At 39.4% G+C, this 11,348-nt stretch overlaps 1 protein-coding gene across 1 annotated transcript; it reads left to right on the top strand.

The window, feature by feature from the left end:
* Positions 1-3,092: 3,092 nt before the first annotated feature.
* Positions 3,093-8,036, top strand: LOC113454375 (phospholipase A2 inhibitor NAI). The gene is made up of 5 exons (XM_087940069.1): positions 3,093-3,219; positions 4,275-4,394; positions 5,536-5,688; positions 6,273-6,413; positions 7,722-8,036. The coding sequence occupies exons 1-5, from the start codon at positions 3,171-3,173 to the stop codon at positions 7,865-7,867; spliced, it is 609 nt and encodes a 202-aa protein (XP_087796195.1). The 5' UTR covers positions 3,093-3,170; the 3' UTR covers positions 7,868-8,036.
* Positions 8,037-11,348: the final 3,312 nt, after the last annotated feature.

Raw genomic sequence — 11,348 nt, 5'->3', positions numbered from 1 at the left:
AGAAAACTATTATATAAATATAGTATCAAACACCAATAAGAAGAAAAGAAAAATAAAATCAATATTATTTCTTATTGTCTAACCTTTATATTTTTGTATTTCATCATTCAACCATTGATAGAAGAGATCCCAAACTATATAAAATTGTTTATCTTCTTGCTCTCTAATTTCAAAAGTCAATCTACTCATCTCAGCACATTCCAATATTTTCTTTACAACTTCTTCTTGCAATGGAATTTTCTCATTTTTCCAATTTTTGCAAATACAATCCTAGCAGCAGTCAATACATTTACAATCAAATATTTCAACTCTTTACTATATGTATCTGGTAGGATTCCCAATAAAAAAACTCCGGTTTCAAGTCTATATGCTTCTTTGTCATTTTTCCAACCACATGTGGATTTTAGTCCAATATTTTCTAGCATCCTCACAAGTCCACCACATATGGTAATATGAACCAGGTTTCTGATGACACTTCCAGCATTTTTCGGATTTGTTCTTGAACATTCTTGCTATCCTTGTCGGGGGAAAATGCCACCTGTAAAACATCTTATACAAATTTTCTTTATAGGCTGTAGACATTGTCATTTTATAATTTTGCAACCATAAATTCTGCCATTTCTCTAAGTCAATCCCATATCCAAAATTCCTCCCCCACGCAATCATAGTTTCTTTAACTTGTTCTTCCTCCAGCTTAATTTCCAATAAATAACCATACAGCTTTTTAATCACCTTTTCATCAGTACCCATCAAAATCTTATCTAAATCAGTTTGCTTATCATAAAATCCCTCTGCTTTGGAATCCTCATAGTACTTTGAATGTATTTGCAGATATGAAAACCAATTCATCTATATACCTTGTTCTTCTAGTTTTTGCATCGATTTAAGTTCACCCTTTTCATCTAGTAATTCCCCATAGCTAACTGTTTGTTCCTTTTTATAAATTATAGGATAAGAGAACGCTTCTATCGTCGATAACCAAACTGGAATTTTCAAATAACACTGTTTTTTTGTCTTCTCCCAATTTAACCACAGAGACTCCCGTATATAATGTCTTCTAAAATACCCCTGTGTTTTGGTTCCCTTGTACCATAAAAGCATGCCAGCCCAACAGCAAATCATGACCTTCTAATGTCAACAATCTGGTTTTCCTTAATGTTATCCATTCTTTAACCCACGTCAAATTTGCAGCTTGGTAGTACAACTCCCAATTAGGCAGACCAAACCCTCCTCTAGATCTAGCATCCTGTAAAAGCTTTAACTTTATTCTTGCTTTCTTGCCTTGCCATATATACTTCAAAACAATTTTATTTAAATCCTCAAAGTATTCTTTTCCAAGCCTAATTGGTATTGTTTGAAACAAAAAATAAGATTCTGGGTAAAATGTTCATCTTAATTGTTGAAATCCTTCCTATTAATGACAATTGTAAGTTTTCCCATTTTTTCAAATCTTGGGCTATCTGTTGTTTAAGTTTAATATAATTGTTCTCCTTCAATGTACTACATCTTGACGTCAAGTATATCCCCAAATACTTAACCTTGTTTGTAACTTGAATTTTTAACAGTTCTGCCAGCTCTTCTCTTTGTTTCAGCAACATATTCTTTGACAAAATCTTTGTTTTATCTTTATTTATTTTCAAACCAGCCACCTCCCCATAGGCCTCTATCTTTTCCAACAGCTTCGAGGCTGTTTCTATAGGATCTTCCAGGATGAAGACTAGGTCATCTGCAAAGGCTTGTAGTTTGAATTCTTCCTTTTTGATTTTCATTACTGTTTGTATAAAAATATGGGGGAGCTGATGCTTTTATGTTTTGTTGTTGTGTTTGTATGTTAAAAAACAATAAAAAATTTAAAAAAAAAAGATCTTGACATACTTGAACATTGGGCGTTATCTAACAAAATGAAATTCAGTGGTGAAAAAAGGAAGGTTCTACATTTAGGCAAGAAAAATCAAATGCACAGATACAGTACTTTGCTCAATAGTAGTAATTGTGCAAAGGATCTCGGAGTCCTAGTGAACAACCATTTAAACTTGAGCCAGCAGCTGCCAAAAAAGCCAACACAGTTCTAGGCTGCATAAACAGAGGGATAGAATCAAGATCACGTGAAGTGTTAATAAGACTTGATAAGGCACTTGGAATAACGCATCCAGTTTTTTCGCCACGATGTAAAAAAAGTTGTTGAGACTCTAGAAAGAGTGCAGAGAAGAGCAACAAAGAAGATTAGGGGACTGAAGGCTAAAACATATATAAAGAATAGTTGCAGGAACTGGGTGTGTCTAGTTTAATGAAAAGAAGGACTAGGGGAGACATGATAGCAGTGTTCCAATATCTCAGGGGCTGCCCCAAAGAAGTGGGAGTCAAGCTATACTCCAAAGCTCCTGAAGGCAGACAAGAAGTAATGGGTGGAAACTAATCAGGGAGAGAAGCAACTTAGAACTAAGGAGAAATTTCTTGACAATTAGAATAATTAATCAGTGGAACAACTTGTCTCCAGAAGTTATGAATCTCCAAGTTTTTAAAAAGATGTTGGATAACCATTTGTCTGAAGTGGTGTAGGGCTTCTTGCCTAAGCAAGGGGTTGGACTAGAAGACTCCAAGGTCCCTTCCAACTCTGTTATTCTATTCTAAGTGAGATGGGCAATGTAGAAATTTGGTAAATGAATACATAAAATCAAGGTTATTCTTGTCTATGTCCTGAGTCTGGGATGATTCATCCCTCTGAGTCCTTGCTAATGTCCTCTTGAGCCTGGAACTATTTGACTAATGATGGTGCCTCTCTGGTTATTGACCTCAGCCTGGTTTATCTGTAGTTGGTTCCAGGAGTGAGCAGCTACTTGATAGTTTGACTTGATGACCCTGCTTAGAGTGGAGATAAAAAGATAAAATCCAATGGCTTGAGCCAATGACAATAAAGAATAAAAGTGCTTACAAGGCTATATCCCCAGCATTGCAAATTTTCTAGATGGTCACCTAAGTTGAAATGGCTTTTGGTCAAGCCAACTTTGTGTTTGCTTTTGGATTGTGGGCTGGCCCTAAATTATGGGGAGGGGTTTCCCATTTTTAAACTTGTGTTTGTTTCACGTTGCGAAGAGTCTCTGGTTTCAGCAGAGTCCAGAACTTCACGGAGGTCAACATATCCTATTCAGCTCTGATCTTCATCTTGAACCATGAAATCTCTACAGATCATCTGTCTTCTTTTCGTTTTGGTAGCCAGAGGTAAGGAGATGATGTTGCAGAATGTCTGAGTCTTCTATTGTCTTGTTTTCAATGTTCTCAATTTCTCCATCTTCAACATCATGCTATCTGCTTGCAGGCAAGCAGGAATTTATATAATTATCTGGAAGTAGGCATGGAAAAGTTGTGTAGGCTTCTATCTACACTAAAACAAACCTCAGTCCCCCATAATTCTTCCACTCAGTCTTGAAATGTTGGAAACCTTGAGAAGCTGAGTTTTATGTAGACATCCTTACGAGTAATATGTACTTTCCTACACCTGCTATCACAGCAAATTCAGGCATAATACCTAAGTAGGTTTTACCTTTCAAAAATTGATTGCAGCTTAATGACCGATAACTACCCACTAATATTTTCCACTTACTTGAATTGTATTGGACATAAATTAACTTGGACATTCCGTGTCTAAGCTAAACTAATCAAGGAGAGAACCAAGCTAGAACTAAGGAGGAAATTCCTGACAGTGAGAACAATGAATCAGTGGAACAGCTTGCTTCTAGAGGTTGTAAATGCTCCAACACTGGAAGCTTTTAACAAGATGTTGGATAACCATTTGTCTGAAGTGGTGTAGGGTTTCCTGCCTAGGCAGGGGGTTGGACTAGAAGATCCCCAAGATCCCTTCCAACTCTTCTCTTCTCCTCTGTTCTGTTCTGTTCTATTTATTCCATTCCATCCCATTCTTTTGTCCTCTCTGGGTGACCCCCATTCTATAAGGGTCTTTCCTACCACCACCATCTGCAAAGAGAACCTGCGATCTTCTGAATGGAAAGCAAACACTGTACTGTCCCTGTACAACACAGCACCTGCCCCCAAATCAGCTCTCCTGAAATGAGCAGCCCTTCTCCTTGGTCTTTGGAGCATTTCTTGGTTTGCTGATTGACTATCCTTTCCCTCCACCAATCACGGCTCTTTGGGACTTGGATTCCTCACAAGTAATTGATCAACCCTGACATTTCAAAATAATGAAGCACCCTAGGGAAGGCATAAGAGAATAGAGTTAATCAGGCACCCTCTTTTCTTTCTTTTCTCCTTTTCAGGAAGCTGTCGCTCATGTGAAATTTGTCACAATTTTGGAAAAGTTTGCGACAATGAGCCGGCATTGGAATGTGCCTCTCCAGAAGATCAATGTGGCACAGTGTTGCTGGAGATTTCATCAGGTAAAACCAGAGTGACCATTCCTCTCATTACCTTCCAATAAAAGGAGAATCTTTTCTAAGGTTTCCTTTCCTGGCTGAGTAACTTTCTCAACAGGGAGTCTGAGCTGGTGACCACATGCACACTCCTTGTCCAGACATATAAAGAATAGCAATAGCAATAGACTGATATACCGCTTTACAGTGCTCTGCAGCCCTCTCTAAGTAGTTTACAGCAGTTTGCATGGAAGGCTGAGTCAATCTTGTGCCTGGTGAGATTCGAACTGCCAAATTGCAGTCAGCAGATGTAGCCCGCAGTACTGCACTCTCACCACTGTGGCACTACAGCTAATGACAGGTGTCTGCTGGAGAACAGCAGGGGGAGACAAGGAACATAGTGTATACAAGGTCTTCACACAGGTTATGAGGATGTTTCACAATTGCTGCTCCCTAAAGCTTTTATAGGGACATGGTGACTCAGTGGCTAAGGCACTGAACTTGTCGATCAGAAAGGTCAGCAGTTCAGTGGTTCGAATCCCTAGCACCACGTAACCGAGTGAGCTCCCATTACTTGTCCCAGTGTCAACTATAAAACGTGTATACAAAATGTTTTGAGTTGGCTATAGACGTTTTTTCATTGGACGATACACTCAGAGGGGTGAGGGGGAAAGCAGGATAAAAGGTGACAGTGAATCATGTATCTCAGAGTTGGCTATGCCCAGATTAGTTCTGGACATAGACTGTTAGCTTCTTTAGTTTTGGGAGTGTGGCTCAAGGCTCATGATTTAATTGGAGTAACTGCCGGAACTTTGACACCCAGCTTCTGCCAACCTAGCAGTTCGAAAGCACGTAAAAATGCAAGTAGAAAAATAGGGACCACTTTGGTGGGAAGGGAACAGCGTTCCGTGCGCCATCAGCATTTAGTCATGCCAGCCACATGACCATTGAGACGTCTTCGGATAGCACTGGCTCTTTGGCTTTGTAACAGAGATGAGCACCGCCCTCTAGAGCTGGAAACAACTATCACATAGGTGTGAGGGGAACCTTTACCTTTTACCTTTAAAGCTTTTATCCTCTATCATGGTTAAACTGATAATAAGGTTTCCAAAACTCCATAAATCCATCTAGTTAACTTCTTCTTCCTCATTTTTCCTCTTCCGCACAGCACCTGTTTCCTTCCGAACCATTCATAGGAACTGTTTCTCATCCAGCCTCTGCAAACTTGAACACTTTGATATAAATATTGGACATGATTCCTATATCAGAGGAAGAATCCACTGTTGTGATGAAGAAAAGTGTGAAGCACAGCAATTTCCTGGTATGTTTGCTCAGGAGGTCTAGGACCCAAACCCTCCCTACTTCAGAGGGTCATATGCGGGTTGTGCGTTTGAGACCGGATTTTCTTCCTTCCCTGTCAAACTTCCTCCCCTCACTACCTAACAATACATACCGATATAGTCCTTGCTGATAATCTTTTACAGGTATTTAATTTTAAAAAGTTGCTGTTTTTTCAAAAGGCAACTGGGCTTCCTTTGTTCTTCCTTGAAGACATTTTCCTTCTCATCCAAGAAGCTTCTTCAGTTCTTTTTTCAGAACCAAAAAACCGAAGAAGCTTCTTGGGTGAGAAGGAAAATGTCTTCAAGGAAGAACAAAGGAAGCCCAGTTGCCTTTTGGAAAAAAAAAAAAAAGCACCTTTATGACATGAGCAGGAAAGTGAAGGGATGGAAATTGTATTTGGTTAATGTTTGGGTAATGTTATTTCAAAGTTTACAAAGCACCGTAAATGCATGCAATTTTGAAATTGGAGGCAATAGAGTCCACAAAATCCATGGACTTTTGGCACAAATGATCTTTTTGCTGATCTTTCACTTCCTTTTTTTGTTTCGTTGTTTTGTTTTGCAGGACTGCCCCTCTCCTTTCCAAATGGATACCACTGCCCTGGCATTCTTGGTGTATTCTCAGTGGACAGCTCTGAACATGAAGCTATTTGCAGAGGAACTGAAACCAAATGCATTAACCTTGCGGGATTCAGAAAAGAAAGAAGTAATTATATTATTATATTATATTATATTATATTATATTATATTATATTACATAACATTACATTGATATGTTATTATTATATTATTATTATATTACTGTCTGCTGCAGCAGTCAGGCAAGGGATGATGCCATCCGTGGGGCCTTCATACAGGGGAATACTCAGAGCCTCCCCTGCTGCACTGCAAAATAGACATGCCCGCCCGGCGCCCCCAAAGAGCTCAGTTCATTTTGCTATCTTTGGTAGCAAGAGAAATAATAGTGCAAAGATACAATTTTCTTGATGGATGTGGTGGCTCAGTGGCTAAGATTCTGACCTTGTCGATCAAAAAGGTTGGCGGTTTGGCCGTTTGAATCCCTACTGCCGCATAATGGAGTGAGCTCCCGTTACTTGTCCCAGCTTCTGCCAACTTAGCTGTTTGAAAGCATGTAAAAAAATGCAAGTAGAAAAATAAGGACCACTTTGGTGGGAAGGTAACAGCCTTCCGTGCGCCTTCGAAGGTGTTTAGTCATGCCAACCACATGACCACGGAGACGCCTTCGGACAGCGCTGGCTCTTTGGCTTTGTAATGGAGATGAGCACCAGCGCCCCCTAGAGCCAGAAATGACTAGCACAGATGTGCAAGGGGAACCTTTACCATATACTTTTCTGAGGGGCAAAGACAGCAGTTGCTGGGTCCAAAGTCTAACATTCCATCACTGTGTGGTATATATTTTTGTAATGATTACATCGCTTTACAAGGTGGCTATAAAAGTATGACACCAAGGTCGGCCCGTGTGTGTTCACATGACATGTTTAATGTGGTAACTGGGCAGGGAAGGGCGAGGTGGCATAATATCTTGAACTAAGTGAAGAATGCTGACATAACTCCCTAAGCCACACAGGTCTCCAAACCTGGCAACTTTAAGACTAGTGGACTTCAACTCCCAGAATAGCTCAGACCCCTGTCCTAGGTCCATGTTTCTCAAGATTCACAGCATGGGAAAGCCTGGACTTTTTAACTCCTAGAATTTCCCAAGCAAAATAGCTGGCTGAGGAATTCTGCATCTTGAAGTCCATACATTATCAAGTCACCCAAGGTTGAGAACCAACCTAGAAATAAGGAGAGATTTCCTAACAGACAGAACAATTAATTAGTGGAACAGCTTGCATTCCCTGGAGATGTTTAAGAAGAGATTGGACAACCCTTTTGTATGAAATTGTATGGGATCTCCTACTTGAGCAAGGAGTTTGGCTAGAAGACCTCGAAGATCCCTTCTGACTCTGTTATTCTGTTTTTCTGACCTATTTCTTCTTGTTTGTATCTGCAGCTCCTTTAGACATCGCTTATAATATCAAAGGTTGCACTTCTTCTTGTCCAGAACTGAGGTTGAGCAATAGAACTCACGAAGAACATAGAAATGAGCTAATAAAAGTTGAATGTACAGACGCCTCCAAAATTACACCTTCCGAATAATACCGTCACTGTTTTGGAACCTGAAGGTCAGCAATTTCATCCAATGGAATGGCTCTGAATGGAAAACCTACATTTTTAACTTCTGATTCTTCCTGCCAACTAATTCTTAGAAGTTAAAAAGAGAAAGTAAAACAAAATAAAAGAAGCCAAGGGGCTTGCTTGGATTATCTATTTGTCTTGATTTTTTTATTTTGTTTTCATTTTAGTTTTGGCTTTCTCCCCAGAGAAAGTGGTGTGGTTGGACTGGTTATATGAAAGCGAATCTTTGATATAAACCCATCCATTAATTTCAATTATTTTATTTATTTGATGGATTTATAACCTCCTTACCTGTAGACCTGAGTTTCTTAACCTTGGCAGCTTGAGGATATATAGGTTTCAATTCCCAGAATCCTGTTAACACAGTGTTTCTCAAAGTTGACTAGTTGAAGCTGGATGAACTTCAACTCCCAGAATTCCCAAGCCAGCATGGGGAAAAAGAAAAAAAATGAGAGAGAGAGAGAGAGAGAGAGGTAAGAGAGGAAATATCCCAAAACACTGCCCATGTTCTTTCCAGCAATACCATAGGATTAACTTTGTGCTTCCTTCCCCCCCAGATATGTTTAAAGGGCTCTTCTATCTCCAAGAATATCATTTTAGAAATATGACTGGCCAGATATGCATCCCTGTTGGCTGAGGAATTCTGGGAGTTGAAGTTCACACATCTTCAAGTTGCCAAGGTGGAGAAACATTGCTCTAGAAGCACTTCTATTTTTTCCTTACACCAACAACCCTGTGAGGTAGATTGATGGAGAGGAAACAGCAAACAGCCCAAAGTCATTCAGTGAGATGGTGGTAGTTTATTGTCCACATCAACACAGGGCATTTATTGGATGGTAACCATGTTCATGGCCAACTTGAAGGGTGAGGGATGGTCAGGGACTAGGAATGCTGGGATGTCAACAACATTAAGGGAGATTTGTCTAGGAAATTTAGTTTTGGCCATCAGGGTCAAAGATGGGCTATGTTTAGAATGATGGAGTATCTACAGTATCTAACAGGTGGTCAGGCTGGGAAGGGAGGAGAACATATAAGGATGAAAGAATGGCACAGGCATCCATATCAAACCACTCAATGAAGAACTTGATGTCAGGGATGAACAACATGACTCACATGTGTAGATTTCAAACTAGCTACTTTATTGTTCTATGCCTATTGTGCAGGAATCTTCCCAGACTGGCAGATTCACCTAAGAAAGACTAGATAAGGCTCAAAAACACTCAAGGGGTAGGGACAGTAAGTCTAATCTCCTTTGCACGAAACAGTCTCTTCCCAAATCTCTAGAAAAACAGGTTTTGCATTTCTTCCCATTCAATGTTGTGTTTGGAGGGGGCACTGCATTACTACTACTACTACTACTACTACTACTACTACTACTACTAATAATAATAATAATAATAATAATAATAATGACACCATCATTGCCTGATTGGCAACAACAGAGGGAAATGATGTAGGTGTGTTGAGCCAAACCTGGCCAACCAGCAATACAGATTTCAACTGCTCAGAATTCATGCTGGCCAGGAGAATTTCATCCATCTTAAAGTCGCCCCACTTGGGAAACACGATATCCACATTTCCTAATAGTTCAGACGTTATTTTGGCATAAAATATTTTTGTGCCTCTCAAAGGTGGTATTCAGCTGGTTCTGACCAGTTCTGAAGAACTGGTAACAGAAATTTTGAGTAGTTTGGAGAACCGGCAAATACTGCCTCTGACTGGCAGTATAGCCCCATCTATTCTCTGCCTCCCGAGTCCCAGCTGATTGGCTGGGTCTTCTTTGGTTGCCTTGCACAGGAGAACAGAGCTGGAAAGCAGGTGAGTGGGGTGGGGAGGGATATTTTACAGTATCCTTCCCCTACCACACCCACCAAGCCACGCCCACCCAGCCACACCACGCCCACCTAGCCATGCCCAAAGAACCAATAGTAAAAACTTTTTGAATCCCACCACTGGTGCTGCTCTTCTTTGGAATGTGGGGCCACAGACTGCAAAGGGGATTTTCAACCATGAACAATCGAACGGAATTGAATGGACTACTTTATTTGGCCAAGTGTGATTTGACACACAAGGAACTTGTCTTGTGCATCTAATAATGTGTGTGTCAAATGAGGCAGGGATAACGATCAGGAAAGATGTCCATTGGAGAGTCTCAGTCATCCAGGTCATGATTGTCCCAAAGAAAGTTTGCAAACCCCATTCCTTTACTAGCACTGATGATGTTACCTGTTTTTCCAAAAGGCAACTGGTCTTTCTTTGTTTTTCCTTGAAGACTCTTCGCTTCTCATCCAAGACGCTTCTTCAGTTCTGACTGAAGGGTGGCGAATGGATAGATTTATATTCCTTGCAATCATCTGGTCATTAGTGCTCTTTCTGAGAGTTGTTGGGGCCACTTGGAGGTTTAAGTAAGCTCTCAACATCTCCTGAATAGTGCAAATGCATTTGTTCACCCACCTGGGAAACCTAAACTCCATTTGTGAACCACTGTTTCAACTCCTACCCTCAAAACGACACTATAGAGCGCTGCACACAAGAACAACTAGACACAAGGACAGTTTTCCCCCGAATGCAATTACTCTGCTAATCACTTGTGAGGATGCTAGAAAATACTGGACTAAAATCCGCATGTGGTTGGAAAAAATGACAAAGAAACATATAGATTTGAAACCGGAGCTTTTCTTATTGGGAATCTTACCAGATGTTTATAGTAAAGATTTGAAATATTTGATTGTAAATGTATTAACTGCAGCTAGAATTGTATTTGCAAAAAATTGGAAAAATGAGAAAATTCCATTGCAGGAAGAAGTTATTAAGAAAATATTGGAATGTGCTGAGATGAGTAGATTGACATTGGAAATGAGAGAGCAAGAAGAGAAACCATTTTATACAATTTGGGACCTTTTTTATCAATGGCTGGATGATGAAATACAAAAATAGAATATTTAGAATGTTAGGCAATAAGGAATATTATTGACTTTACTTTTCTTTTTTCTTTTGTTATTTGACATTACATTTATAAAAATTTTTTTTTCTTTTTTCTTAGGATAGAATTGGTATGATTTGTTATAGAATAAATTACTTAAATTATAGTTATCTCATAAGGCATGATTGAATAAAAGTATAGTCAAATCTTTTTTTTTCAATAATGATATGAGGATATATAAGTTTGGATTGATAATAAGAGTTATTATGTAATGTAATTGTAATTGTGACTACGAAATGAATGCACAAAACTGATGAACCAACCGACACACTGTTTGTATATAAGTATGGACGAGAGCTGATGCTTTTATGTGTTTGTTTGTTTGTTAAAAAAACAATAAAATTGTTTTCAAAAAAAAAAACAAACGACACTATAGAGCGCTGCACACAAGAACAACTAGACACAAGGACAGTTTTTCCCCGAATGCCATCACTCTGCTAAACAAATAAGTCCCTCAAC

Source organism: Pseudonaja textilis, chromosome 10, assembly GCF_049901715.1.
Source record: "Pseudonaja textilis isolate UNSWEBS1 chromosome 10, rPseTex1.2, whole genome shotgun sequence".
Classification (NCBI taxonomy): Eukaryota; Metazoa; Chordata; class Lepidosauria; order Squamata; family Elapidae; genus Pseudonaja; species Pseudonaja textilis.
This window is presented reverse-complemented; position numbering and strand designations above follow the sequence as displayed.